Raw genomic sequence first — 25,999 nt, 5'->3', positions numbered from 1 at the left:
TCTCAAATGGAAAAGCTACAACTAGAAAACTAGAAAGTACTGTTGCATTTTTATACATTGGAACTCTCACCTGAAGTAATCTATGTCATCAACTAATATCAAAAGTTCCATATTAACATTTTATTGAACATTAAATTAATTTCGGTGTACAGAGGTGTAAAAAACACCTTTTGTGGGGTTAGATAGATTCATTCATGAGATGAAAAAAACTCACCTGAGACCATGGAAAAAGAATCACACATTTTATTAGATTTTTACAAGCCTCGGTGCAAAAAAAAATTATAAGGTTTAGGGTGAATGTGTTTTCCCACAATGGGGAAACTAGATGTACTTTTTTCAATCTCATCACAGTTCAAATGTATGTACATACACAGTATAAGGCATATTACATTTTCACAGATATCTGGCATCCCTTCAAGTTATAATTCATCCACTGTGGAGTGCGTGGCTGGCCATTCTTGCTGAAGATTAAAAGATGAATTTGATACACACTCAACGTTACAGATAGAATTCCCTGAATGAAGAGGTTCAACCTGGTGATATATCTGAGCTGCAGTGTTCCAGAGCGCCTCACTTCATTCCAGAGGCGTCGATATACTAACTGATACAGCACAGTTCTATATCTTCTATGCGATTGCTTATTTGAGTTATAAGGTATTACATACAACATTAATGAATTTAACTTCATGCAGAATTACATTTTATGTCCATAGATTCTTAACATTTAAGCGTTCCATATATATTTATTAAGCAAGAAACCCCAAGCAAACAACATTTGGGTGACATTACTGGCATAGCATGAAAACAGGATCTACAGAAGTTAAATAAATAGCAGGCATTGACTTACCACTTTTCCAAATAACACATTATTGTAAAACCTCATGATGTACACAAATCGATGCAACAGACAAAGAGCTATTTAATGTAAACAAACATCACAAAGCACTGTAGATAAACAGATCCACTCAAACTCACTTCTGGTGACGGCTCATTTTCAGGTGGACATGTGAGAGAGAGACTAACATTTAGAGACCGACATGCGTTGAGAGGAAGACCACTTTACCAAAAAGGATGCGCCATCCACACAGAGTGGTTTCTCTCAGCTCGGGTTCAAACGCACTGTGTAAACACTCCTGCTGTAACTCCTTAAACAGGACCTCTTCCAGGTCCTGTTCAGAGACAGAGAGAGCTGAGGGCCGTGTTCTAATGCTGTCAAGATGCACCCTGTCCTTCCCTCGAGGTCCTCAAAAGATCTCTAACATGAGTGGAGAGATGAAAGCCAGAACTGTGCTACACATCTCACATCTGAGATCACTCAGGGAAGGAGGAAGGATGCATTGCGACAATACTGAAACAGGGACAGGATATATTGTGGTTGTTATAGTAACATGATGTCTTAATTAGCTAAACGTTCAGATATTCAGAAGACAACAGTAACATGGGAAACGATGGACTGAGAAGTTAAAATATCCTTACAGTAGCATGTTACAAAACATGGAAATATCTATAAAAACAAACTTTTAGAAGGTCATCTGAGAAGGTCAAAATGTCAAAAGAATAATGCCGATAGGTACTCTAAAGATGGATGTGTGTGTGTGGGTCCTTGTGCGTGTGTGTGTGTGGGTCCTTGTGCGTGTGTGTGTGCAGTTGTAAGGTTGTCAGCAGCATGCTACTATGTGTGAATGGGTGAAAGCAGGTGTGTGTTGTTCATAGTGTGCGTGAGCAGAGTTACTTCTCCTGCAGCAGAGCAGGAATGTTGATGTTCCAGCCGATGGCCTGCCTGTCAAAGCCGCAGGTGAACAGGTTACATGACTGGTTCTCCTCATTCCACACAGAGCAACACACCATGCGCCGGTGGCCCTGAAAGCACACACACACACACACACACACATCTAGTTACATTTTTAGTCATTTAGCTGACGCTCTTTTATCCAGAACAGAGTAGGGTGAAGTGCCTTGCCCAAGGACACACGTCATTTGGCACAGCCGGGAATCGAACCGGCAACCTTCTGATTAATAGCCCGATTCCCGTAACCGCTCAGCCATCTGTCTCCCTGTCAGTGTTAAGCCTATGCATAATATAAAGTGCATGTGGATGACCCAGAAACGGACTGAATGACAGACAGACCAGGGCTTTCTCCACAGGTCCTGACTGTGCATCAACAACAACCACTTGAACATCTCCTCTGGTCTCCACATCAACAGTGCTAACAGCCAGAGACAGGGCCGCTGGCAGAGGCAGACCCCAGCACTGGGTGGAGGGCCGCTGGCAGAAGCAGGCCCCAGCACTGGGTGGAGGGCCGCTGGCAGAGGCAGGCCCCAGCACTGGGTGGAGGGCCGCTGGCTTTTTCCTCCCATCACCTGTGGACACTCTCCTCTCTGTCCCTCTCCATCAGTGTGTCTCTGTCTGTCTCTGTCTGTCTCTCTCTCTCTCTCTCTCTCTCTCTCTCTCTCTCTCTCTCTCTCTCTCTCTCTCTCTCTCTCTCTCTCTCTCTCCTTCTACTCCCTCTCTCTCTCTCTACTCCCTCTCTCTCTCCCTCTCTCTCTCCTTCTACTCCCTCTCTCTCTCCTTCTACTCCCTCTCTCTCCTTCTACTCCCTCTCTCTCTCTCTCTCTCTCTACTCCCTCTCTCTCTCTCTCTCCTTCTACTCCCTCCCTCTCTCCTTCTACTATCTCTCTCTCTCTCCACTCCTCTCTCTGTGTACCTGTCTGTTGCTGCGAGGCAGTCGTGCAAGCCTCGCTCCAGACATGTCGAACAGTCGGACTTGGCGGTTGTCATGTGGCAGAGCGATGATCCTCTGGTTGGCTGAGACGCTGATCCTGCAGATTCAGATAATGGGCAAGGTTAGCTCTGCTATGGCACACATGCCCATCCATCCATCCAATCTACATATCAAACAGACAATCAGAACAAGCTCCCCACCCCCTTACTTCCACCCTCCTGTTTCCTACTGTACCTGTTGATGGCGGAGTCTGTGCGGATGGTTGCTATGGGCGACCTCATGTTCTTCAGATCCCACACCTTGACGGTGCGATCGTCACTTCCTGACACCACGTTGTCGCCCACGGTGAACACTGCCGACGTCACAGTGCTGCGCACAAACATCACAACAACGCCATGACATGATTACAGATAGATCTAGGAGCTATTTACATTTAGTCATTTAGCAGACGCTCTTATCCAGAGCGACTTACAGTAAGTACAGGGACATTCCCCCGAGGCAAGTAGGGTGAAGTGCCTTGCCCAAGGACACAACTTCATTTTTCACGGCCTGGAATCAAACCGGCAACCTTCTGATTAATAGTCAGATTCTCTAACCACTCAGCCATCTGACCCCCCTATTTCTAATCAGCTATACGGTTAACGTCATAATCAAGAAGAAGAATTCTTCTGTTATTCTTTATCTAAGAGTGAATCATTTGGTCTATTGAGAGAGAGGTCGTTGCTGCAAACTCATTCATACAACAGAGTAATATGAGATATCTCTAAGCAGAGGAGGAGGAGAGAGGGGGAGGGAGGTAGAGGGAGGGAGGGAGGATGAGAAAGAGGGCTGGGATTAATAATCTAGCAGCAGGTGTGCAACAGCTCTGGAACAGAACTAGCAGTTCCTCTCCCTTCTCTATTCAATTCCTCCCTCTCGCTCCAGACCGGAGACCCTCAAGGCAGCGTGGCTCCATGGCAGCCTCTCAGCGGGCAGTCTCTGGGTAATCCAGCCAGCAGCGCTGGGGGTGGCCGGTGGGGGGAACAGACACAGCCACACAGTGGAACAATGTGACAGACTGGGGTAGAGCATGTTCTGACAACCCCTGCCTGAGAAGGCTTGGTTAACTAATGGCTGATCCCCGAGGGCCTCGGTCACACGACGAAAGCTACGTTGGTGCTAGCACCCCACAGTTCCCCATAATGCTAACGCTAGCACCTCGGGGGGGGGGGGTTCACTTAAAGTGGGGGACGCTGTTCAAAGTCACCCTACCCCCACCGGCAGGGTCAGGCCAAAGTGCTCCCCTCAGCATGTCTTCGCCCTCCCTCATGATGAACTGTAGCCAGCAGGCTATCTCCCACCTTGCTGAGGTCAGGCCCATTCCTTTAATAGACTTTAATATTTCCAATTTATAATGTCAGTCTCTGCTGTCAGACCACACATCCCCCCCCTCCCTCCTCTCCACACACCGTAGGAGGATTGGGTTTGGTGTGCCGTTGCTCTTCCCCCCCTGATTGAGATTAGCTCTCTTGGCCTAGCCTAGCTTGGGTGAACCGGCGGCTGCTTAGCTAGCTGCCCGCTTAATTTAAATTGACATCTAATTAAGCTTTAATCAGGGGCTAAACTACGGTGTGTTAGAGGAGCAGGGGGCTGCTCCAGGAAACTGTACTGTAACACCACTGCCAGACAGGGCGAGCTCACGGCTCCGGCCACTTAAACCCGAAGCCAAGGAGTGCATCGCTGATGATGATGGTGATGATGATGATCATGCACTTTCTGACTTCCTGAGCTGGAGGATGTGGGGAGGAGGGGGAGGAGGAGGGGGCAACAGATTAAAAGGTTGATTAAAGTCCTATTAGGACTTGGGAGGTTTTCTGTTCTGGAGAGTGGCATGTCTCCGCTAGCTGGAGGATGTGACAGGGAAGGTCGAAGCTCGTCAGCCGCCGAGCGGAACAAGGCTGAGAGGATGGAGCACCTCCTGGGGAACACAGAAGCAGTGTGCAGGCAGACAGGCTGACAGACAGGCGGGAGGAGGGAGAGACAGGCAGACAGGCAGACAGACAGGCGGGAGGAGGGAGAGACAGGCAGACAGGCAGACTGGCTGACAGACAGGCGGGAGGAGGGGGAGACAGGCAGACAGACAGGCGGGAGGAGGGAGAGACAGGCAGACAGGCTGACAGGCAGACAGACAGGCGGGAGGAGGGGGAGACAGGCAGACAGGCAGACAGGCAGACAGGCGGGAGGAGGGGAAGACAGGCAGACAGGCAGACAGGCAGACAGACAGGCGGGAGGAGGGAGAGACAGGCAGACAGGCAGACTGGCTGACAGACAGGCGGGAGGAGGGAGAGACAGGCAGACAGACAGGCGGGAGGAGGGAGAGACAGGCAGACAGGCAGACAGGCAGACAGACAGGCGGGAGGAGGGGGAGACAGGCAGACAGGCAGACTGGCTGACAGACAGGCGGGAGGAGGGGGAGACAGGCAGACAGACAGGCAGACAGGCAGACAGGCAGGCAGGCAGGCGTGAAGGAGCGTAACAAGATTAAACGCTAGATAACACGCTACTTTTGTCGTAGCTTTGTGACAGTGCTGGTCACGTCCCAGTGAGCTTGGTTATTTCCAGACTGGATCCCTGAGTAATTACATCCATCTTGACAATGTCTCTAATAAGACACCACCATCGCACACTGCTCCTGGTGTTATTCACAGTCACTTCTGAATCAGGAACGTGTTGACATGCCTGTCTTCTGAAGTGCTGTCAGACACACACACGCACGCACACACACGCACGCACACACACGCACGCACACACACGCGCTCGCTTAGACACAAAGACATGGCGTCCCGTTTGTAAAGCGACACCGCTGTCACTTCTGTTCCCCTCCCTGTGCCGCCGTGCCCCCGTGCCGCCGTGCCCCCGTGCGTTCATCGCCACGTCCCAGAGACCAAGAGGAGGTGGCCGACCAGACTGAACGCGCTGCTCTTCTGACTGCAACCGCACACTGTCAGCACCTGTTAGCGCTAATTGCCGCTGAAGACGCTGAAAACGAGCCCCTCCCTCCAGCTCTCGTCCTCCCGCCTGCTAATCATCCACAGACTACAAGCAGCCCTTCCCATTATGACATCACCGCTGTGCCGTTGTTCTGCCTGTCACAGAGAGGATATGCTTCCAGAGGCCTGCGTTTCCTCCCACACCGTGTAAAGAAGCGCTTTGGAGCCCGCTCTCCACGGCAGAGGGGCCCTGGAGCGGCCGCTCATCCCAGGGAGCTCTCCCACCTGCTACTGCTGAAGGACCAATCAGCTGCTCTGGTTGTCACCTGACCCGAAACAAACAGACTGGAGCTTCACCGACCAAGCTACACCCACGGCCATGCTCACACCCACACACCCGCTGTCAAGTCAGCCACTGTCACCCACTGTCAAGTGTGTTTGGAGAGCTGACTGGGCTTTTACCAGGGAGGCCTCCAGGCCTCACCAGGCTGTGTGCAGGCCTCATTCATCTTGCGAGCGCGGGGCATCGGAGCGTTCCCCTCCAGATGACAGCAGAGCCCCTCACGTCCCTCCTCCCTCCTCCTCCTCCTCCTCCTCCCCACTCTCCCCCCTCCTCAGGCAGACATGCACGCGCGTCACTGTGCCTGCAGCTCATTAAGACTAGCAGCTGTCTCCTCGAACGCAGGCAGGCAGGCAAACACACACACCCACCAGGGCATGCACACACATGTTCTGTGTACAAACACGCAGACGCACAGAACCATCCCACGCAGTGAAGTGTCAATCAAGCCCAAGTTCTGACGGTCTCACACACCGGCTGCTGTCCTTGACACAAGAGACACAGCGTGCGGCCATGATGAGGTATGGGCCCACGCGTACAGTAGCCGGCTGTGTTCAGAAAATCAACTGCCTCCGAAAAAAAAGGAGTTCCCACCTGTAGCGTGGTCTGTCTGTTGTGGATTAGCGACAGCCATTTGATAGCTGCAGCATGCTGCCTGGGTGAGTTATTGACCGAGTGTCCTGCTAGCTGGGATAAGACTGTCTCTGAGTCCTGAGGGGGGAGGGGTCCAGGTGTGGCCTCCGCCTGCTGAACCCTCGGCTGCTAAACTGGAAGTGCGTGCATAAGAGTGACCTGTGTCAGTGTGACGCTCCTCTGACGGACCCCTCACCTCACAGGCTCTCTGACGGACCCCTCACCTCACAGGCTCTCTGACAGACCCCTCACCTCACAGGCTCTCTGACAGACCCCTCACCTCACAGGCTCTCTGACGGACCCCACACCTCACAGGCTCTCTGACGGACCCCTCACCTCACAGGCTCTCTGACGGACCCCTCACCTCACAGGCTCTCTGACGGACCCCTCACCTCACAGGCTCTCTGACGGACCCCTCACCTCACAGGCTCTCTGACGGACCCCTCACCTCACAGGCTCTCTGACGGACCCCTCACCTCACAGGCTCCTCTGACGGACCCCTCACCTCACAGGCTCTCTGACGGACCCCACACCTCACAGGCTCTCTGACGGACCCCACACCTCACAGGCTCTCTGACGGACCCCTCACCTCACAGGCTCTCTGACGGACCCCTCACCTCACAGGCTCTCTGACGGACCCCTGTCCTCACAGGCTCTCTGACGGACCCCTCACCTCACAGGCTCTCTGACGGACCCCACACCTCACAGGCTCTCTGACGGACCCCTCACCTTACAGGCTCTCTGACGGACCCCTCACCTCACAGGCTCCTCTGACGGACCCCTGTCCTCACAGGCTCTCTGACGGACCCCTCACCTTACAGGCTCTCCACACAGATGGAGGACGACACATTTGCTTGGCGTGCGTTTCCTAAACGTCCCCAATCACGCTCTCCCCTCGCCTCAACGGAAGACGGCAAACCTTTTCAGCAAACCTGCTCGAGATGCTCTCAACGTACAGGAAGTAATTGCCTCCACACTGACAGGGAAATGGAGGGGAGGGGGGGGGGGGGGGGGAACCATCCGGAAACTGGCGAAGGCCCGCGTCGCTGTCGCTAATCTCATTACGCTGATTGTCTATTGGAGAGAATTAAAGTGGGATCTGTAGGAATTATACATGCTGGGGTCTCACATAATGAGTACCATGTAATCCCCGGCAATCAAAGGCTTCCAGAGCCCACGACACACACTCTGCCTTTACGGAGTGGCATTGAAATTTCCCCGACAAGCTGACAGTCCGCGTTTTCAAATGAGCAACTCAAATTGAGCCCTGGCTACGAACGAGGGGCCAAATTACACAGAGAGGGGGGGATTAACGAGAGAGAGAGAGAGAGAAGCAAAGTGGAAAAGAAGTGCTCCATGATGAACGGAGGAGCAAGCGGAGGATTTTGCTTAGAGCAACACGGTCCTGGAAATTAACGTGACAATGTGGGGTGAAAAAAAATACTAATAGAGCGTAGAAAAGCAGAGGAAATGGCTGATGAAAAGGCCAGGAGGTGACAGAATGCCGACGGAGTTCGGAAAACAAATAAAGTGCTGTACTGCCCCCTGGTGGCTGAGAACGAGGTGTCAAGGCTGTGTGCTGTGTGCTGTGTGCTGTGTGCTGTGTGCTGTGTGGCTGTGTGGCTGTGTGCTGTGTGCTGTGTGCTGTGTGGCTGTGTGCTGTGAGCTGTGTGCTGTGTGCTGTGTGCTGTGTGCTGTGTGGCTGTGTGCTGTGTGCTGTGTGCTGTGTGGCTGTGTGCTGTGTGCTGTGTGCTGTGTGGCTGTGTGCTGTGTGCTGTGTGCTGTGTGCTGTGTGGCTGTGTGGCTGTGTGCTGTGTGCTGTGTGCTGTGTGCTGTGTGCTGTGTGCTGTGTGGCTGTGTGCTGTGTGCTGTGTGGCTGTGTGCTGTGTGGCTGTGTGGCTGTGTGGCTGTGTGGCTGTGTGGCTGTGTGGCTGTGTGGCTGTGTGGCTGTGTGCTGTGTGGCTGTGTGGCTGTGTGCTGTGTGGCTGTGTGGCTGTGTGGCTGTGTGGCTGTGTGGCTGTGTGGCTGTGTGCTGTGTGGCTGTGTGGCTGTGTGCTGTGTGCCTGTGTGGCTGTGTGCTGTGTGCCTGTGTGCTGTGTGGCTGTGTGGCTGTGTGCTGTGTGGCTGTGTGGCTGTGTGCTGTGTGCTGTGTGCTGTGTGGCTGTGTGGCTGTGTGGCTGTGTGGCTGTGTGCTGTGTGCTGTGTGCTGTGTGCTGTGTGCTGTGTGGCTGTGTGCTGTGTGCTGTGTGCTGTGTGCTGTGTGGCTGTGTGGCTGTGTGCTGTGTGCTGTGTGCTGTGTGGCTGTGTGGCTGTGTGCTGTGTGGCTGTGTGGCTGTGTGGCTGTGTGCTGTGTGCTGTGTGCTGTGTGGCTGTGTGGCTGTGTGGCTGTGTGGCTGTGTGCTGTGTGGCTGTGTGGCTGTGTGGCTGTGTGGCTGTGTGGCTGTGTGGCTGTGTGCTGTGTGCTGTGTGGCTGTGTGCTGTGTGGCTGTGTGCCTGTGTGGCTGTGTGCTGTGTGGCTGTGTGGCTGTGTGGCTGTGTGGCTGTGTGGCTGTGTGCTGTGTGGCTGTGTGCTGTGTGGCTGTGTGCTGTGTGGCTGTGTGCTGTGTGGCTGTGTGCTGTGTGGCTGTGGGCTGTGTGCTGTGTGGCTGTGTGCTGTGTGGCTGTGTGGCTGTGTGGCTGTGTGGCTGTGTGGCTGTGTGCTGTGTGGCTGTGTGCTGTGTGGCTGTGTGCTGTGTGGCTGTGTGGCTGTGTGGCTGTGTGCTGTGTGCTGTGTGCTGTGTGCTGTGTGGCTGTGTGGCTGTGTGCTGTGTGGCTGTGTGGCTGTGTGGCTGTGTGGCTGTGTGGCTGTGTGGCTGTGTGCTGCTCTGGGGCCCACTCACTCAGTGTGTCCCTGGAACACGTTGACAGAGTGGATGGACGGGTCTCTGAAGTCCCACAGACGGAAGGTGGTGTCTCTGGACGAGGTGACCACCAGGCGCTGGGTGGGGTGAGTACAGCAGTGGGTCAGCTCCTGGTCGTGACCTGAACACACACACACACAGCATATTTACACTTGGATGCAACACTTATACAACCCCCTGGACTATGTGTGTGTGTGTGTGTGTGTGTGTACCTGTGAGTGTGTGAACCAGCTCAGATGTTTCCACCTCGTGCAGGTTGGCCGATCGGTCCCAGGAAGCCGAGACAACCTGCTTCCCCCCAACCAGCCAATCAGCAGCGATCACCACGCCCTGGTGGCTCTTCAGGGTTGCCGTGGCAACACGGATAGTGGGCACCTCAAAGGGCCCCTCGTCCGTCTCCCCCTCCTCCCTGTCCGACAGCTCCAGGTCGTCCTCACAGGGAACCTGGGGGGGGGGTCAAAGTTTAGTCACCAGAACTGAAGCATCCAATCAAATCCTTCACCTTGATGACTTCAAAGGATTTCCAGCTGAACGAACTGAAAGTGATCTGAATGAGTCTTGGACCGGCTGTGAAAGTAAAAGCCATAAGTCAAGGAGAGATGAAGAGTTGAGGTATTGAGGGAGGTGTAGAGGTATTGAGGGAGGTGTGGAGGTATTGAGGGAGGTGTGGAGGTATGGAGGTATTGAGGGAGGTATTGAGGGAGGTGTGGAGGTATTGAGGGAGGTGTGGAGGTATGGAGGGAGGTATTGAGGGAGGTATGGCAGGGAGGTATTGAGAGAGGTATGGAGGTATTGAGGGAGGTGTGGAGGTATTGAGGGAGGTATTGAGGTATTGAGGGAGGTATGGCAGGGAGGTATGGAGGTATTGAGAGAGGTATGGAGGTATTGAGAGAGGTGTGGAGGTATTGAGGGAGGTATGGAGGTATTGAGGGAGGTATGGCAGGGAGGTATGGAGGTATTGAGAGAGGTATGGAGGTATTGAGAGAGGTGTGGAGGTATTGAGGGAGGTATGGAGGTATTGAGGGAGGTATGGCAGGGAGGTATGAAGGTATGGAGGTATTGAGGGAGGTGTGGAGGTATTGAGGAAGGTATGGAGGGAGGTATGGAGGGAGGAGAGGAACTCACGCTGATGTCAGCTGGGGGCTGGGAGACAGGGGGCAGCTGCACCATGTAGCGCCAGATGTGAGCAGTCTGGTCCCCAGACGCTGGAGACACGCACACGCGCGCACACACACACACACACACAAATAAGCACACAAGCACATAACCCAAAACTGTACTGTAAACACACATACAGAAAATGAAAAGCCCAATGTAGCACCTGTACACACACAGTTAGCATAATCGTCCTCATACCTGTAAGTGCCATCTGTTCCGTGGGGTGAAACTTGATCGAGTTGACTGATAAACAGAAACACAAACACGATTAATCAGGTACATTCTGCATGTGGATGGTTCATTTGTCTTTTCAAACCTTAAGAGACACTTTAGAATTTCCTCAAGCACTCCATCCCCTGAACCTTCTCCATGCTGCGCAGTGTGAGTGAGAGCAGATTCAATTAAGCTCTGGGTCACTCTGTCAAAGTGCTCTTATCAAGTTTGTATGACCAAATCAAATGTCATCTTCCATGTACCGAGCAGTCTTACCTGATCCTGCGTGACCTGCATATCGAAGCAGGCACTTGCCTGTCTCAATGCTCCACAGCAACGCAGAGTGATCTGTCAGAGGGGAAGGATGAGTATCTGGCCAAGCAGGGGAACTAATCATGCATAGTACTGTTGAAGGGAGGGATCTCTCAGGGTTCATGGAACAAACTGATGGTGTTTTGGGTGACCTGGCCCTTTAAGTCTGACCTGCGGATGCGGTTCCCAGGACCACGGGAGGGATGCGAGTGATGGCAAGGTCCCAGATGCCATCCCTGTGGCCCACGTACTCTTTCAGCAGCTGGCACACAGCTCTGGATGTGGTGGCTTTGAAACTGGACACGATCTGGAGGGAGGGAGGGAGGGAGGGAGGGAGGGAGGGAGGGAGGGAGGGAGGGAGGGAGGGAGGGAGGGAGGGAGGGAGGGAGGGAGGGAGGGAGGGAGGGAGGGAGGGAGGGAGGGAGGGAGGGAGGGAGGGAGGGAGGGAGGGAGGGAGGGAGGGAAGGAGGGAAGGAGGGAAGGAGGGAAGGAGGGAAGGAGGGAAGGAGGGAAGGAGGGAAGGAGGGAATATATTTGTTCTCCTTAACCTTTCCAGGGTGTGGTGCAGGGCAAATTCACTTAAACACCATTTCTTCTGAGGGTTAATGGACCTGATAGAACTTTACCCAGCACCAGCAACACAGTTTAAGGCATACGCTAACACGATGGTATAGCATTTCACCCTTTCTCTCCCTGTACTTACTGTAAGTCGCTCTGGATAAGAGCGTCTGCTAAACAACTAAATGTAAATGTACAGTGCATTTAGTGAGTCGCCATGGGTCAGTTGGCTGTAGTGCATCACTTGAGAGACAATCACTGGTTTCACCCAGGAAGACTCATGCACATCCAGGTCATTACCCAGGAGTCCCTCCCATGAGCCCACAGTGAAGGTGCAAGATCGCCCTACTCTTCCGTGGAAAGAGGGGTGGCACTATATCAGTGGAGGGAGAGGGAAAGTGAAAAATCCTTTCGTTTTTTTAATCCTCTGGGATCTGGAAATAAACCCTGCAAAACAGCACTGGACTGTTCAGCTACGAGCTGACAGCTAGGGTCTCACGAACCCTTAGGGAGTTAGTACCTGGTTAAATTACCCCGCTAAGTTATTGCAAAAACGTTTTAATTGACTGGGTGATAAATAATTGAAAAATCCTCTGTCATTCAGAAGAAGAAGTGCTGTTCTACAGCCATTCTAACCACTCGGCAACAAGGGTGCTTTTTATCATCGTTAATCATTATATAATGTAAGCCGGTAATACGAAACAGCTAGCATAGTTTACATAGATGCCTTATCTTGCTCTCCTGTTTAAACTCACTGTAACCTATCTCATGTTACCTTGCTTGTAGAGGCCTTGTACGTTGTCTTCAGCTTCTGGGAAAGTTGACTGGTGCTATGGCTAGCTGCAGACACAAACACAGACCCATAAACAAATGTGTTCATCAATCGATTCAAATTCATTTCAAGACAATCAGATGAAAACATTTGTGGAAAAGAAAACAAAGAACAAGAAATGAACTGTTGATGAATTCACTTCCTTATTTGACAACCCACGTTTCACCACCCATACATAATTTGGGCGCATTAAACCTAGTTTGTTTTAGAACCAAAACACACACTAACTTGCTGATGATCCTGGGTTATGGAACATCTAGGGACTATAAACATGGTCAGAGGCCTTTGTCTAAAATACACCCAAATATGAGGATATTGTGTGGCAAGAGTGCTTTTTAAAAAAAGTATTTACAATACCTTTTGTTTTTAGCGCTCCTTTGCTGGGATCTCCACCTTCTATGGTTTGTCCATCTCCAGCCAGACGATCGTTAAGAGTATCTATCTCCCGGCGAACTAGAGAGTTAGCATAAGCATTAGCATTAGCTTAGTGCAAGACTGTTACCAAACATGAAAAACATGCAAGACAGTGCAACCAACAAGACGTCAAGCTAGAACCCAGGCACTTTAGTTTAACTACTTACGGTCCAAGTTTTCAATGTAGAGATTTTCAAACTCGCGTTCAATCTGACCAAACAGGTCAAGCAGATTGCTACGCAAAGATATAGGTAGCTTGGAATCCTACAAACAAGACGTGAGAACAGTGCAGAAAAAAACAACAACTGTGAAATGCAGCCGTGGTTACATCAGTCAACCTGTTTTGCTGTATGATTTTGAAATAGGGGGAAACAGTGTAAGTTCCTTTGTCAGGTGTAATACAGTGGATCCACTGATAATGATAGATGTCAAATTATATTTATTTAGGCAACAAACTGGAAGTATCAGAACACTCACATTTCACAAGTGAAAGTTCATCATACAGTTACAATTCAATGAGGGTGGATAAGCACAGAACCAAAAGTCTACAACAAAACAAGCCAAAGCCATGTCCTTGCTAAAACTACTAGATACCAGAAACATGGAACGTCACCTCTATTGTGCTATTATAATACAGCTACAACCCCTTGTAAGCTTTGTTTACTAACCTCCATGCTCTACTCCTCTCCTGGAAGTTCCACAAAGGTGTTTTACAGGCAAGCACAGCAGCACAGCATGAAAACAATGTATTCAAACCTGCTTCTGACAGCTAGCCTGAGTGTCGATTCTTTTACTGTACTTTCTCTGACAGGCATGTGAGCCTGTCCCTCTCTCTCCCTCCCTCTCTCCTTCCCTCCCTTCTTTCCTCCCTCCCTCCCTGCTTTCCTCTCTTACTCGTTCTCTCGTCCTCTCTCTCTTTGACTTTCTTACAGTAATGTGTACTGCAGTGCAAGCAAGTGTCTAAAGGAAATCTCCGTTCTGTCAGTGGAATATGTAAACATGTTAGAGGGGAAAAATGCCAATTAGCATACAACGAACTGCCCCTTCTCTCAAAGCTGCTTAATCATGTGCCTAAAAAATTAAGATCTCCTTGGTTACTGGACATAATGCCTTCATTGAGAGGTGGAGGCCGCCAGGCCTAATCTCTATGGTGAGAGAGATAGAGAGAGAGAGAGAGAGAGAGAGAGAGAGAGAGAGAGAGAGAGAGAGAGAGAGAGAGAGAGAGAGAGAGAGAGAGAGAGAGAATGAGAGAGAATGAGAGAGAATGAGAAAGAATGACAGAGAATGAGAGAGAGAGAGAGAGAGAGAGAGAGAGAGAGAGAGAGAGAGAGAGAGAGAGAGAGAGAGAGAGAGAGAGAGAGAGAGAGAGAGAAAATGAGAGAGTGAGCAAGTGTGTGTAAGAGAGGGAGACCGTGTCTATGTACGTGTGTGTGTGTGTGTGTGTGTGTGTGTGTGTGTGTGTGTGTGTGTGTGTGTGTGTGTGTGTGTGTGTGTGTGTGTGTGTGTGTGTGTGTGTGTGTGGGTGTGTGTGTGTGTGTGTGTGTGTGAAGCGGGTCCTCCGGACAGAGAGGCCTGATGAAAAGACTCATCAGACCTGGACAAGCAGACTGTATTAAAACTTGATGAGGTTGTCCTGGAGCCTGTGCGTCGACCATTTAATCTCCCAGACTACAACTCTGGGTTCTTAGCCTACTGCTACACAACATACACTACATCTTAGGTCATCAAAGGTAACACTTGTAAACCCCTTCTCAAAGTAGTTTCAAGGAATCAAGGCAGAGGACATCCAAAGTTTCTATTTGCTATTTTGCTAGCAACACTCGATTCTCAGCCAGCCTCTGTCAGCCTTGATCAAACAGAGAAGCAGTTTGATTATCTTTCTGTATGGAACACACCAGTACCAGGTAGCATCAGGTGCGGCCTCTTATCAGAAGACTCTTTGTCCTTGTCAAAGACCAGTCGATCCAAACACTGGACACTGTAGTGTACTGATGAGGAGAATGGTTAAATCTCTAACTAGGAGCAGAATCAATCTATAATATTCTAACTGAGACAGCTCAATTGGTTAATATAAACAAAAAAATTCATTAACAAGTGTACCATTACTGATCTATATGTAAGATCTATATTGAAGCTGTAACACAGGCCACAATCCCTGAGAATTGTTGTAAATCCGGCTGGTACTGTTCAATCTCCCACATAAAACAACTGCAACTAACCAAACTCACGCAGCATAGAGAAAAACATATTATCAAGTTAAACAAACAACTTTCTGATTACCATCTTTGGATGAGCAGTGAGCACACAAAACAGTCCCAGCTTGTCTGAGTAGAACATACCTAAAACACGTGAATATCTCACCTTGTTTTTCAACAGAACTAAAATGAGAGTCTCCTGGGATTGCAACACTAAGGAATACCAACTCATACTGCAACTCTGACTAAACTCATCCAAACTCAGTCTCACTGTACGGACTTCTGCTTGGCATTCAACCTGATCGAGGATTCCTCTTTGACCAAATACTTTCTTCAATTAAACACTAAAGGTTACGTGGACATTGAACAACAGTACTGTGCTCAGTCACACCACAGTGAGCCCTTCCCATGAAAGATATATTGACAGCAACAAAACCATTACCATAAAAAAACATGCCATAAATTGTGTTAGGAATTGAACTTGCCCCCTTACATTTTTTGGTCAATATCTGTTTTTTTCAGTTATTAACGTTATTAAGTTACTTACAAACTTACAAAGTTACTGTGTATCTGGGAGTGTTTTGTTTGTGTCTCACCTGTCCGTCCAGCATGTCTCTCTGGTAACCTGCCCTGTCCTGTTCCGTGCTGTTGCTGCGTCGTATGGACAGGCTGTGCGACTTGCGCTTCTGCTTGGGGTGGCGGGAGGAGGAAGAACTGCTTCCGCTTTCCCCAGGCATCCCTCCTCTGGGCTAGCCCCCTGTTTACCTTGTCCTTCCTGAGGCTGGGCAAACACAAGCCAGGGTAAACCCGTGGGTACAGCTAACCACTGATAGCCTGCTGCTGCACAGGCAAACACAGGGTTAGGGTTAATCAAACCAAACCGCTGACAGTCTGCCGTACTGTAGCCTACTGCTGCAGTCTGGCTGGTAGGACAGGACCCATTGTTCCCACAGACAGGTTAAACATTACCGCACAATCTCACACGGACATGGGAATTATTTAGTAAAGTGTAACGCCTACAAATTGAGCGAGAGGTATAATATGGCTGAACTGAAAACCAGAAGTAGTGTAGCCTGTTTAGGAGTGTTCGCGTCATGGGTCTGCCAAGTAATTTCAGCGTGTTGGAGTTAGCTTCTTTTACAACCTGAGATTCTGTTTACACAGTAGGTGTGGTAAACGTTGTCTACGGAATGTGATAATAAGCCTGTCAAAGCACGTAAAACCTAGCTTCATATTAACACTACAAATACGGTATTGGTGACAGATTGGTGCGTCATGGAAGGTCAGCTTCACTTAGTTATCAGATTGTAATTGGGTAATCCTACATCGAGAACATCTTGCAAAATACTAGTTCTGACCGAGAACGTTCGAAAAATGTAAAATTATAAAAAATGTTAGCACAGAATTCCGGGTGTCATATGCAGCAAATTGACGGATTTAAGGAGTACGGGGGCCTATCGATGTCTAATTCAACCTTTAAGCAACTACAGTTATGTGAACTATTATATAGAGTGCTATTAAAACAAGGTATTTATCTCTTTGCCTTTGATAAATTGATTGACCTTGTGAGGGCTAGCTTGCTAAGACACCCCACAAAATAAGAAAGCACAGCGCTCAGCCCCAAGACTGGACGTCATAAGTATCATGATTTAAAGCTAAAACGAGTCAAGAGTTCGCGTGCCTAAATTAAACACGATATATAATTACCGGGATGATGTAAAGTAGATTATGTTTAATGACACTGGATATCTTCCTTGTTTTAAATCATTTTGGATCATGTTTATGTTCCGTGCCACATGGCATCTGCGAACCAATAGGAACGCCGTTACTGTCTGAACCAATTGCGAACTCTAACGTCACACAATTACGCCCATGGGAAGCAAGCACGTTCACCTCGTCAGCAAAATTATCATGAAATACGCTATAAAACTGGCAATTTATACCTGAATTACGACTGTTCATCTGTAAGTAATAGCGCTTTATAATCGGTGATCGAGTGGGGTTTATTCTTCCTAAATGAAATCACTGTTTTACGTTCAATCTTCTTTCAGATAAGCCAGGGTGGTTCGATGGCGTGTTGATTCCTTCTGGCGGTATGATTGGTGTTCCTTGTCGGTGTGATGATGGCGCGCGGCTTGTGGGCTGTGCTCCGGATGGTGTCCTGTGAGGGACCAGCCTTGTTGAAGTCAGTCGTACCTGTGTCAAGTGGAAGCAGTGTAAAACATCCTCGATTCCTCCCCACATCTATTTCCTTTAGATATTTCTCAAGGTGTGTATTGAATTGTTTTAAATGTTCTCGGACTATACTGTAATAGCAATCTACCACTACTATTTAATAGTTTGTCGTGCTGCTAGCTAATCTCATTTAGTTACTCCAATCTGCGCGAACGATTTAGCGTTAGCTATCTGCACGGTCTATTGATAGACTGCGTTTTAGAGCATAGGTTTCATGTTACTTAAACAGCTAATGATGCAGGGTGTTTTCATTTAGTTTCAAGGTTATTTTGCACACTGATAACTTAAACACAGAAGCTTTAGTTTCTCACCATGATCAATACTGTTTACAGACAAGCAAAAGATCTGCGTGCTGCTGTAAGGATGCCTGAAATAAACACGGATAATCTGGACGAGAAGCAGGTGAAACTTCTCGCAGAGATGTGCATCCTCATCGATGAGAATGACCATAAAACAGGAGCGGATAGCAAAAAAAATTGCCACCTTAATTCGAATATTGACAAAGGTAAGTGACAGACTGTAGCATACAATATCTTTCTTGTGCGGATGACCGATAAATTACTGACAACACATTGACTCCTCCGTGCTCATGAAATATGTACCTAGTGACCAGTGAATATCCAACGTAACAAAAAAAAACCTTCTAAATTAAATACCTCTGTTCCAGGTTTACTGCATCGTGCCTTTAGCGTATTCCTGTTCAACAGTGAGGACAAGCTTCTTTTACAACAGAGGTCGGATGCGAAGATCACCTTTCCAGGTGAGAAAATAACCTCAATAAAAAAAAAAGCCGCGATTGTTATCTGAAATATCAACTGTGAAAAGGTAATTTATGACTCGTTTAAGCCTTGGTGGTGAAACGACCTGTGTGTGTGTAGGGTGTTTTACCAACACCTGCTGCAGCCATCCTTTACATACAGTAAGTGAATTGGAGGAGCGGGACGCTATTGGGATAAGGAGAGCAGCACAAAGACGACTTGAAGCAGAGCTGGGAATCCCCATGAATCAGGTTAGTAGTGTGCATACGTGCTAACTGTATATCTGTGCTGTATCTCCTGTGTATACTTCTTTATGGCTTGTTTTTATAACGGATATAATTGGGGATTTTGAGGATATGAAAACAAAATGTATTTTAGGTATTTAGCTGTTTGAGTACCTCCCCCACAAGTAGTATAATAGACCAGTAGATGTAGCCTTACTGGTGTATTATACTATGTGGGAGAGGTACTCAAACAGCTAAATACTTAAAATACCTTTTGCATCACAGCAGGATTCAGTTCTTATTTCTTCCCGCCTCCTCTCTCAGGTGCCTCCAGAGGAGATGACCTACCTGACCAGGATCCATTACAAGGCCCAGTCAGACGGGGTCTGGGGCGAGCATGAGATCGACTACATCCTGTTCATGCAGAAGGACGTGGAGGTGAACCCAGACCCCAATGAGATCCAGAGCCACTGTTACGTCACCAAGGAGGAACTGAAGGAGATGCTGGCGAAGGCCAAGAAGGGAGAGTTGCTGATCACACCCTGGTTTAGCCTGATCGCACACACTTTCCTCTTTCAGTGGTGGGACAACCTGCAGAACCTAAAGCAGTTCATGGACCATGACAAGATCCACCGCATGTGATTTTAATATTCATGTTCTCACTGTTAGTGTAGAGCCCTGTTGAAATAATGTCAACATGCATATTTCATCCAACACTTCTATGAGATGAACTCACTTCAAGGATGTATTGCAAGACTTCAAATGTAGCCTACCTGTGAAAGTTTCTCTTAGTGTTGCCTCAACATGGACTATACAGGAGCTCTTAAAAATTCCGTTTGTGTGGAGTTGGTTTTCAGTTGTCCATTAATTGATCAGAATACAGGACTAAAAGTGGTTATTATGCTGTATTGGGAGATATGACATTGATAGCTTCTTGTACTAGATAGCATATTTTTGTATAAAGTGCCCGAATCCCCAAAACCTGTAAGGAATGCTATTTGTTAGTCAACTGTTAACATGATTTACACCACACTGTATAATAGTTTATATAATTATGTAAAGTATTTTGCTTATTAAAACTTCAATGTGATCACATTCCAGCTGTTGCGATGTTACCATTTCTAGGAATCATGAAACACCCTTGATTAAATAAACTAACTTCTCATTGTTATGAACGCGAGGTGGCAGCAAACGCTGCGTCTCGCGTTGCAGCTGTACCAGGAAGTAAACAACAGCTAAAGCTTAGCGGCTGGGAAACAAGTAGTAGACCAGTTGAGCTGATAGAAGTAGTCGTGCAATCAGTTACCTATCGTTTGATGATTTGCGCTACAGCACTCAGCACATTCGCTTTACAATAGAACGCATAAAAATGGAAACGAGCTGAGCTGAGCGGCAGTAGGATGATGATGAGGTAAGCTAGCTAGCGGTTAGCATTGTTAGCTCGCGCTGGCTTGGCATATTAACTAGCTAGTCTGGTTTACACATTGCACCTATAGGATTTTGTATGTGGGAAGTAGCTAGTCAGACAATATCGCACATTGTGGACATTAGTAATTAGTGGGGAATGTTAATATTATAAAAAAAAGAGGTAGTTAAGGTTAGAAGTATGGCATTACAGTAGCTTTTTCCACAACAACAGTCAACATCATATAGTAGCGCTATGCTAGGTACTGAACACTCGTTTTGGATCCTGGTCGTCCCACGGTGCATGAGGCGGGTGGTACACCAGTCCTGAATTTGAGTTTTCACCAAAGATTGCTTGCTTACTCGTCATTTATAATCCGAGGCACAAGTTCTACATGCCTTCTAAAGTTATAAGTAAAACAACATATGTGAAATACCCTACTATTTAAATCTGTTAAGTATGCTTAACACCTGTTTAATTACTGCGTTTAATATCGGTTCATTATATGGTAGTTCTCTGCAGAAACTGTCATACTCTCATCTATGTCTCTACCTCTTTTCTCACCCTGTCTACTCTAAGGCCGTGTGTTCCCCAGGGGTCCTGTGGATCATGCCTCTGATCCTGTTTGCCTTTGTGGTGCGGGTAAGGGACGGACTTCCCCTCTCGGCCTCCACGGACTTTGAGCACAACAAGGAGCTGCAGGAACGGAAACAGCAGTTGAGAACCATCTCCAAGGCTCTGAACCTGTTCCCTGAGAGAGGGGTGGTGAAGGGTCATGACCTCAACATCTAGTAAGGAAACACACACTAGACTAAAACCGTGTATCACTGTTTCAAGAGAGTGTTGAGTTTGTTGAATGGAATCTTCTCTCCAATTCCATCCCCTTCTCTCCTCTATATGCTCTTCCCTCCCCTCTTCCCTCCCCTCTCTCCTCTCCCCTTCACTCCCTCCCCTCTTCCCTCCCTTCTCTCCTCTCCCCTTCCCTCCCCTCTTCCCTCCCCTCTTCCCTCCCTTCTCTCCTCTCCCCTTCACTCCCTTCCCTCCCCTCTTCCCTCCCCTCTTCCCTCCCCTCTTCCCTCCCTTCTCTCCTCTCCCCTTCCCTCCCCTCTTCCCTCCCTTCTCTCCTCTCCCCTTCTCTCCACTCCCTTCGCTCCCATACAGCTTAATCTCCTGCGAGGGTGTGTCCTATATGACGGTGTGTCACCAAAGCCTGCCTGTAGCCTTGGCCTTCTGCTTCCTGGAGGACCTGCGCTGGGAGTTCACAGCATGCTTCGACTCCGCCAGGGTCGCTCTGGCAGCGAGGCCTTACCCATTCCTGGAGTTTGGCAAGTTACAAAAAAGAGGAGTGGATGTCAAGCGTTTCCATGGGGATATAATGTAGAATAATCCTCTGTACATAGATGGTTGATGTAGTTGGTGTGTCTGTTCAACGTGTCAGATGTGAGCGGTTATTTGGGAAGATTTCAAGGCTCTGTGAAAGGATGTCCTGCCATCGTCATCCTCATCTTCTTCATGTGTCTTGTTTGGCAGACGGCACCATCCAGAGGCTGAAGCAACAGTACAACCAGAAGGGCTGTCCCGCCCTGGAGGTCACCCTGGCAGAGGTCCAGGAGGACCTCAGGACTCGACCCCCTCAGGTCCTTTCTCTGGAGGAGTTACAGCTCACCAACGGTGCTGCCAATGGGCACCTGGAACCAGTCCCAGCCTCTGGTGAGAGTCTTCTTGTACTGTCTAAAGACAGTTCATCAGCATGTTGGATTCTCGTCGGGTCCCTTATATTAGCAGAAGTAGTGTTGCAGGACTTGAACTTGTTTGTGTTTCCTTCAGGTCAGAATCAGAGACTGGCACCAGTAACGGCACCAGGCATCCTCTCCCTGGTCTTGAACATCATGTGTGCTTCCCTGAACCTTATCAGGGGCATCCACCTTATCGAGTACACATTTCAGGTATTGTCCTGGACCACCCACCCTTTTATAATGACTTATATTCACATTTACATTTAGTCATTTAGCAGACGCTCTTATCCAGAGAGACTTACAGTAAGTACAGGGACATTCCCCCGAGGCAAGTAGGGTGAAGTGCCTTGCCCAAGGACACAACGTCAGTTGGCATGACCGGGAATCGAACTGGCAACCTTCGGATTACTAGCCCGATTCCCTCACCGCTCGGCCACCTGACTCCCTTATTCGTTCTTTCAGGTCTTAGCTACTCCCTAATCTCCAGCTGGCCGTCTTGGTTATGCATTCGTCCTGTGTGTGTGTTCACATCAGGTCAGATTTACTACTTATTTAGAAGTATGTGTTTTTATGTTTTTTTTTTTTTTTTTACAACCAGGATGATTATGAAGGAATATGGAATGTTGTGGCATTTCTCCTGGCATTTGTCTGCTGTGTTTGTCAGGTACGTGTTCCTTCAATGTTCAGAATATCCTCTTTACTACTTTCATCCAGTCATGATCTACGCTTGCCTTGTAAAACTTTTAAAGGTGTGAGTACACACTGTACAGCTAATTCTTTAGGGGAGCCCTTGAGATTGAGCTGGCATATTTCACTTGTCCACAGGTATCGGTGTAATAACAATATTTTTCTTTCTCTGCTGGAACAGTGTCACCTGTACCTGTTCCACTCGTCTCTGAAGAAGTTGAAGACTGTGAGTCTGCTGAGCGTGATCGTCCTATGCAACATTTTCCTGTTCGGCCTGAGGAACGTCTGGCAGCTGCTCTTTCACATGTCCGTGGCCTCCATCTCCACCCTGCTCATCCTCTCCCGCAAACTCCAGGACAGAACCAATGACTGTGGGGTCTGAGGGACAGGGGACAATTAAGGAGGCGGCACCACTTGTCTACAATCCCTCACTCTGCAAAACTAAAGAGGAAGCAGAGGAGGGGTCGATGAGAATGAAGGCCGCTGGAATGTGGGTTTTTAAGAAAGGAAGACATTTGTTTCATTTGTTTTTATATCGTTTGATATGAAGGGTTATTTTCTGACATCTAGTGGTACTTTGTTTACATAGCCTCCAAGACCAATTGGAATAGCAAAGAGTAAACGCAGACATGTTGGATCAAAATTTCAATTTAAATATTAATTCAAAAGCAAAGGCAATAAGAGTCAATGACTGAAGTACTAATGAGCTAAGGAAATTGTAAAGGGAATTTTGTTCGATTTAAGTAAGTGATTGAGTGGTGCCAGGTAGCTTGTTTGTAAGTATGTCCAGTACATGAAAATGTATCAAAGTTTCTCACCAAAGTTTGGTCTTACAAAAACCTTCAAAGAGGGTAATGCTTGACATACACCATGATAATGTCCTTTAAGTAGAAATGTTCTCTTCAGGTGGATCAGTGTTATGTTTTAACAGTTCAGGGTTTGTAAGAGTTTCTTAGTTAGGGATAATTATTGGTACAGAGTTGACAAGTCATAACTGTCATAACATTTAACACTTATACTGTGTTATAAAGTGTGGGTGTTGCATCATTGCTAATTCTTTAGACCTTATGGCAATCGACTTAAAGCTACATGACATTTCATGCCTTACTGTTAATGCCTGCAATTATTATTTTTATTAATTATATGTTAACTATTCAGTTATTTTGTATCGTACTCGTTCACAGGGTGACTACAGATTTACCAGCAAGTGCTTCAGTAGTGATTTTGTAATCTGAGGACTCGATTCCTGTTGCCAGACTTAGGACATCGAGTATGGGTCACAGTAATAAGTAATAAGCACATCATGTGCTTCATTTGAGCAAAAAAGCCATGATCAGATGGACCCAGTTTTTAAAACAACCCATTTTCTATGATTGACAGCAACACTGGAGGGGCAGTTTGTGAATATTTCACACCCACTACTGACATTTACACAAGACTCGAGTCTAAGGTAAAGATGTTTTAAGAAATTTTGTTCAGAAGCACTGATTAGTAATGTGTGGGGCAATGAATTTAAAATTTCTATATTAGAATAGGACTACAATCACTTTGCACTATAGGTAGATTTTTTATTTTGTGAGCTACTGAATGAGTTCTGCAGAAATTCATTCAAAGTATTCAAATGTTTTAATTGATTGGAAAGTTATTGGATTGTGAACTTGTTTCCACTATGTACTCCTGAGGTATAGTTTGTATTGTCTGTATACGATGATAGCTGCTATAACTAATAGACATGTTCATACATTTATTTCTATTCTAATTTTTTAGCTGCTTGTGGATTTGAAATATAGGAAAGTAGTGTATGTTTTCATTTCAGTGACAAAAGTACAGTATGGAAGTTTTGGTTTTTCAGACATAGCTTATCAAGAGAACAATATAACAGTTTAATACTCAAATCTAGAGTAGTTAGAGATATGCTGCTGCTGTGGTTTATTTCTATAAAGAGTAGACAAATGAGAGGTGTGTATACACACACACTGGCCACACACACACACACAATGATGTTGACCAAATGAATGACCCCATTGTAGGCCGTTGCCATATATTTAGTAATGTGGTGAAGAATTTTAGAGTTCTGTTGAATTTGTGTGGTTATTTATACGATTTACAAAATGTCTTAAAATTAAGAGGTAATGTTTGCTTTATAGTACAGACAGTGTGTGGCAGCAGTAATTAAAATTTGTAAACAATTCCAATGTGTTCTGCAGGTGCACTTGATTTTCCTTTTGCTATGTCTCTCTCCAATGTCTTACTTTAACAAATGAACTATTCTTAAGTTTAGTCTACCATCACCATCATCACTTGTTTATCCTTTTCCTGGATTGTTTATGGTTTGGGACAGTTTCTTTCCCAAGTGAGAAAAACAAAAAAATTAAAATTGAATTAAAGCCACTGTTAAGTAAGAAATAATGATTATGAAATAATGCTTGAATACCATATTGTACATTGTACTATAGTGAGGTAACTAGTAATGTTGTACTCTGTAATTTCGAAATACACATAAACTGGTGAAATTGACACAATAAATAGTGTCTTTTTGCACGCTTGATGCATTATTTAAAACAAGGTCCTTGTGTCCACATTGTAATTGTAATTTTCACTCACATGGCAACAAGCATCAATAATTCAAGCATTCAAACTAAACTTGGTTTAATTTTCAATAAACAACAGAGGGAGCTCTAATACTGCAAATATCTGTTGGTGTCACCGTAACGGTTGCTAGAAAACAGGAGCCTGGATTGTCTTCACAACGGCCAGTTGTGCTGATCTGTTCCCATGAAAACTGTATATTGAAAAGGAGTTGTGTACCTAGTATCATGTTGGTATAAAGTCATAATTAAAAATGTAACACGTCTACATTATCTACAGCATTTCAGTTTTACATCCACATTTATTTAATGACTATCACTGTTATTAAAGGATGTGGACATGAGTTTTAATCATAATCGTCTTCACAGGTTATGTGGTATGTTGTAACCCATCATGTGTTTATTGTTAACCTGGTACTGCGTAAATGCACCAGCGATACTATTCAGGTTTGATGGTGTGATACAGTATCAGAGCCATCTGGAGAAATTAAATTACTCTCTAAAGAGTAATATCAGTAACAGAATATTTTTGTTCAACTCAGCAAGTCTCCTTTTCCCCAAATACGTTTCAATAGTTCAATTTCAGGCTTAAACTAGGATTTGTATGAAGTAGATGTTGGAAATGGTTGAGCAAGTTGTTATACAGGTTGAAAAGAATGCTGCTGTGTGTGTGTGTGTGTGTGTGTGTGTGTGTGTGTGTGTGTGTGTGTGTGTGTGTGTGTGTGTGTGTGTGTGTGTGTGTGTGTGTGTGTGACATCTTCATGCTAAGAAAGAGAAACCACTGCACCCAAATGTGGTTTAGCATAAGTGGAACACCCAAGGAATGTTCCTGTTTGCCTTAAACTTCAAGCCTTGCTTAAATATGCTGATTGTTTGATTTTTTTCAGCGCATGTTTGAGGAGCAGGTGTCAAAAACATGTTGCAAACGAAGCATGAAACTTTCCACTAACTTTAGACTGACTAGCTGACATTCAAAGACATCCCCCTTCACATGGGGAAGGCGAAAAGTATTGTCTCCATCCTGTAACTTGTTCAAACCATGTATAAAAGAACTGCCTATTACTGTGAAGCTTTTAGACAACTTTGTACGGCTTACTTGTTTCTATGCTCCATGCGCAT

At 47.1% G+C, this 25,999-nt stretch overlaps 3 protein-coding genes across 5 annotated transcripts; 2 read left to right on the top strand and 1 right to left on the bottom strand.

Moving 5' to 3' along the window:
* Positions 1–225: 225 nt before the first annotated feature.
* LOC136957751 (WD repeat-containing protein 37-like) lies at positions 226–17,331 on the bottom strand. 2 transcript variants are annotated; one of them, XM_067251912.1, is made up of 15 exons: positions 17,191–17,331; positions 15,844–16,028; positions 13,220–13,316; positions 12,996–13,091; positions 12,582–12,646; positions 11,420–11,555; positions 11,213–11,284; positions 10,922–10,966; positions 10,691–10,770; positions 9,778–10,009; positions 9,545–9,686; positions 2,958–3,092; positions 2,706–2,820; positions 1,639–1,860; positions 226–1,608 (listed from the first exon to the last, which is right to left on the bottom strand). In XM_067251912.1, exons 2-14 carry the CDS (start codon positions 15,982–15,984, stop codon positions 1,729–1,731), a joined length of 1,488 nt encoding a protein of 495 aa, XP_067108013.1. In that variant the 5' UTR covers positions 15,985–16,028; positions 17,191–17,331; the 3' UTR covers positions 226–1,608; positions 1,639–1,728. The 2 variants fall into 2 exon arrangements, with proteins under 2 accessions (XP_067108013.1, XP_067108012.1); XM_067251911.1 differs by lacking the exon at positions 17,191–17,331 and adding an exon at positions 16,955–17,032.
* Positions 17,123–19,553, top strand: idi1 (isopentenyl-diphosphate delta isomerase 1). The gene is made up of 6 exons (XM_067251913.1): positions 17,123–17,211; positions 17,299–17,516; positions 17,815–17,987; positions 18,150–18,242; positions 18,361–18,491; positions 18,789–19,553. Exons 2-6 carry the CDS (start codon positions 17,368–17,370, stop codon positions 19,104–19,106), a joined length of 864 nt encoding a protein of 287 aa, XP_067108014.1. The 5' UTR covers positions 17,123–17,211; positions 17,299–17,367; the 3' UTR covers positions 19,107–19,553.
* A 163-nt stretch (positions 19,554–19,716) lies between these two features.
* Positions 19,717–24,807, top strand: sec22c (SEC22 homolog C, vesicle trafficking protein). 2 transcript variants are annotated; one of them, XM_067251644.1, is made up of 7 exons: positions 19,717–19,875; positions 20,465–20,660; positions 21,031–21,194; positions 21,400–21,579; positions 21,697–21,815; positions 22,204–22,269; positions 22,474–24,807. In XM_067251644.1, exons 2-7 carry the CDS (start codon positions 20,479–20,481, stop codon positions 22,672–22,674), a joined length of 912 nt encoding a protein of 303 aa, XP_067107745.1. In that variant the 5' UTR covers positions 19,717–19,875; positions 20,465–20,478; the 3' UTR covers positions 22,675–24,807. The 2 variants fall into 2 exon arrangements, with proteins under 2 accessions (XP_067107745.1, XP_067107744.1); XM_067251643.1 differs by having other exon boundaries at positions 20,449–20,660.
* Positions 24,808–25,999: the final 1,192 nt, after the last annotated feature.

The sequence above is a fragment of the Osmerus mordax genome, chromosome 15 (genome assembly GCF_038355195.1).
Source record: "Osmerus mordax isolate fOsmMor3 chromosome 15, fOsmMor3.pri, whole genome shotgun sequence".
NCBI lineage: Eukaryota > Metazoa > Chordata > Actinopteri > Osmeriformes > Osmeridae > Osmerus > Osmerus mordax.
Note: the sequence above shows the minus strand (reverse complement) of the source record. Positions and strands in the feature narration are given on the sequence as shown.

Coding starts and splice junctions, on each gene's coding strand:
- LOC136957751 (XM_067251912.1), bottom strand. CDS start 15,984: ATGCCTGGGGAAAGCGGAAGCAGTTCTTCCTCCTCCCGCCACCCCAAG. Junction 10,010..10,690: donor AGCCCCCAGCTGACATCAGC/GTGAGTTCCTCT, acceptor CCCCCCCCCCAG/GTTCCCTGTGAGGACGACCT. Junction 3,093..9,544: donor GTGTTCCAGGGACACACTGA/GTGAGTGGGCCC, acceptor GTTTGTGCGCAG/CACTGTGACGTCGGCAGTGT.
- idi1 (XM_067251913.1), top strand. CDS start 17,368: ATGATGGCGCGCGGCTTGTGGGCTGTGCTCCGGATGGTGTCCTGTGAG. Junction 17,988..18,149: donor TAATTCGAATATTGACAAAG/GTAAGTGACAGA, acceptor CCTCTGTTCCAG/GTTTACTGCATCGTGCCTTT. Junction 18,492..18,788: donor TGGGAATCCCCATGAATCAG/GTTAGTAGTGTG, acceptor CTCCTCTCTCAG/GTGCCTCCAGAGGAGATGAC.
- sec22c (XM_067251644.1), top strand. CDS start 20,479: ATGCCTCTGATCCTGTTTGCCTTTGTGGTGCGGGTAAGGGACGGACTT. Junction 21,580..21,696: donor GGAACCAGTCCCAGCCTCTG/GTGAGAGTCTTC, acceptor TGTTTCCTTCAG/GTCAGAATCAGAGACTGGCA. Junction 22,270..22,473: donor TTGTCTGCTGTGTTTGTCAG/GTACGTGTTCCT, acceptor CTGCTGGAACAG/TGTCACCTGTACCTGTTCCA.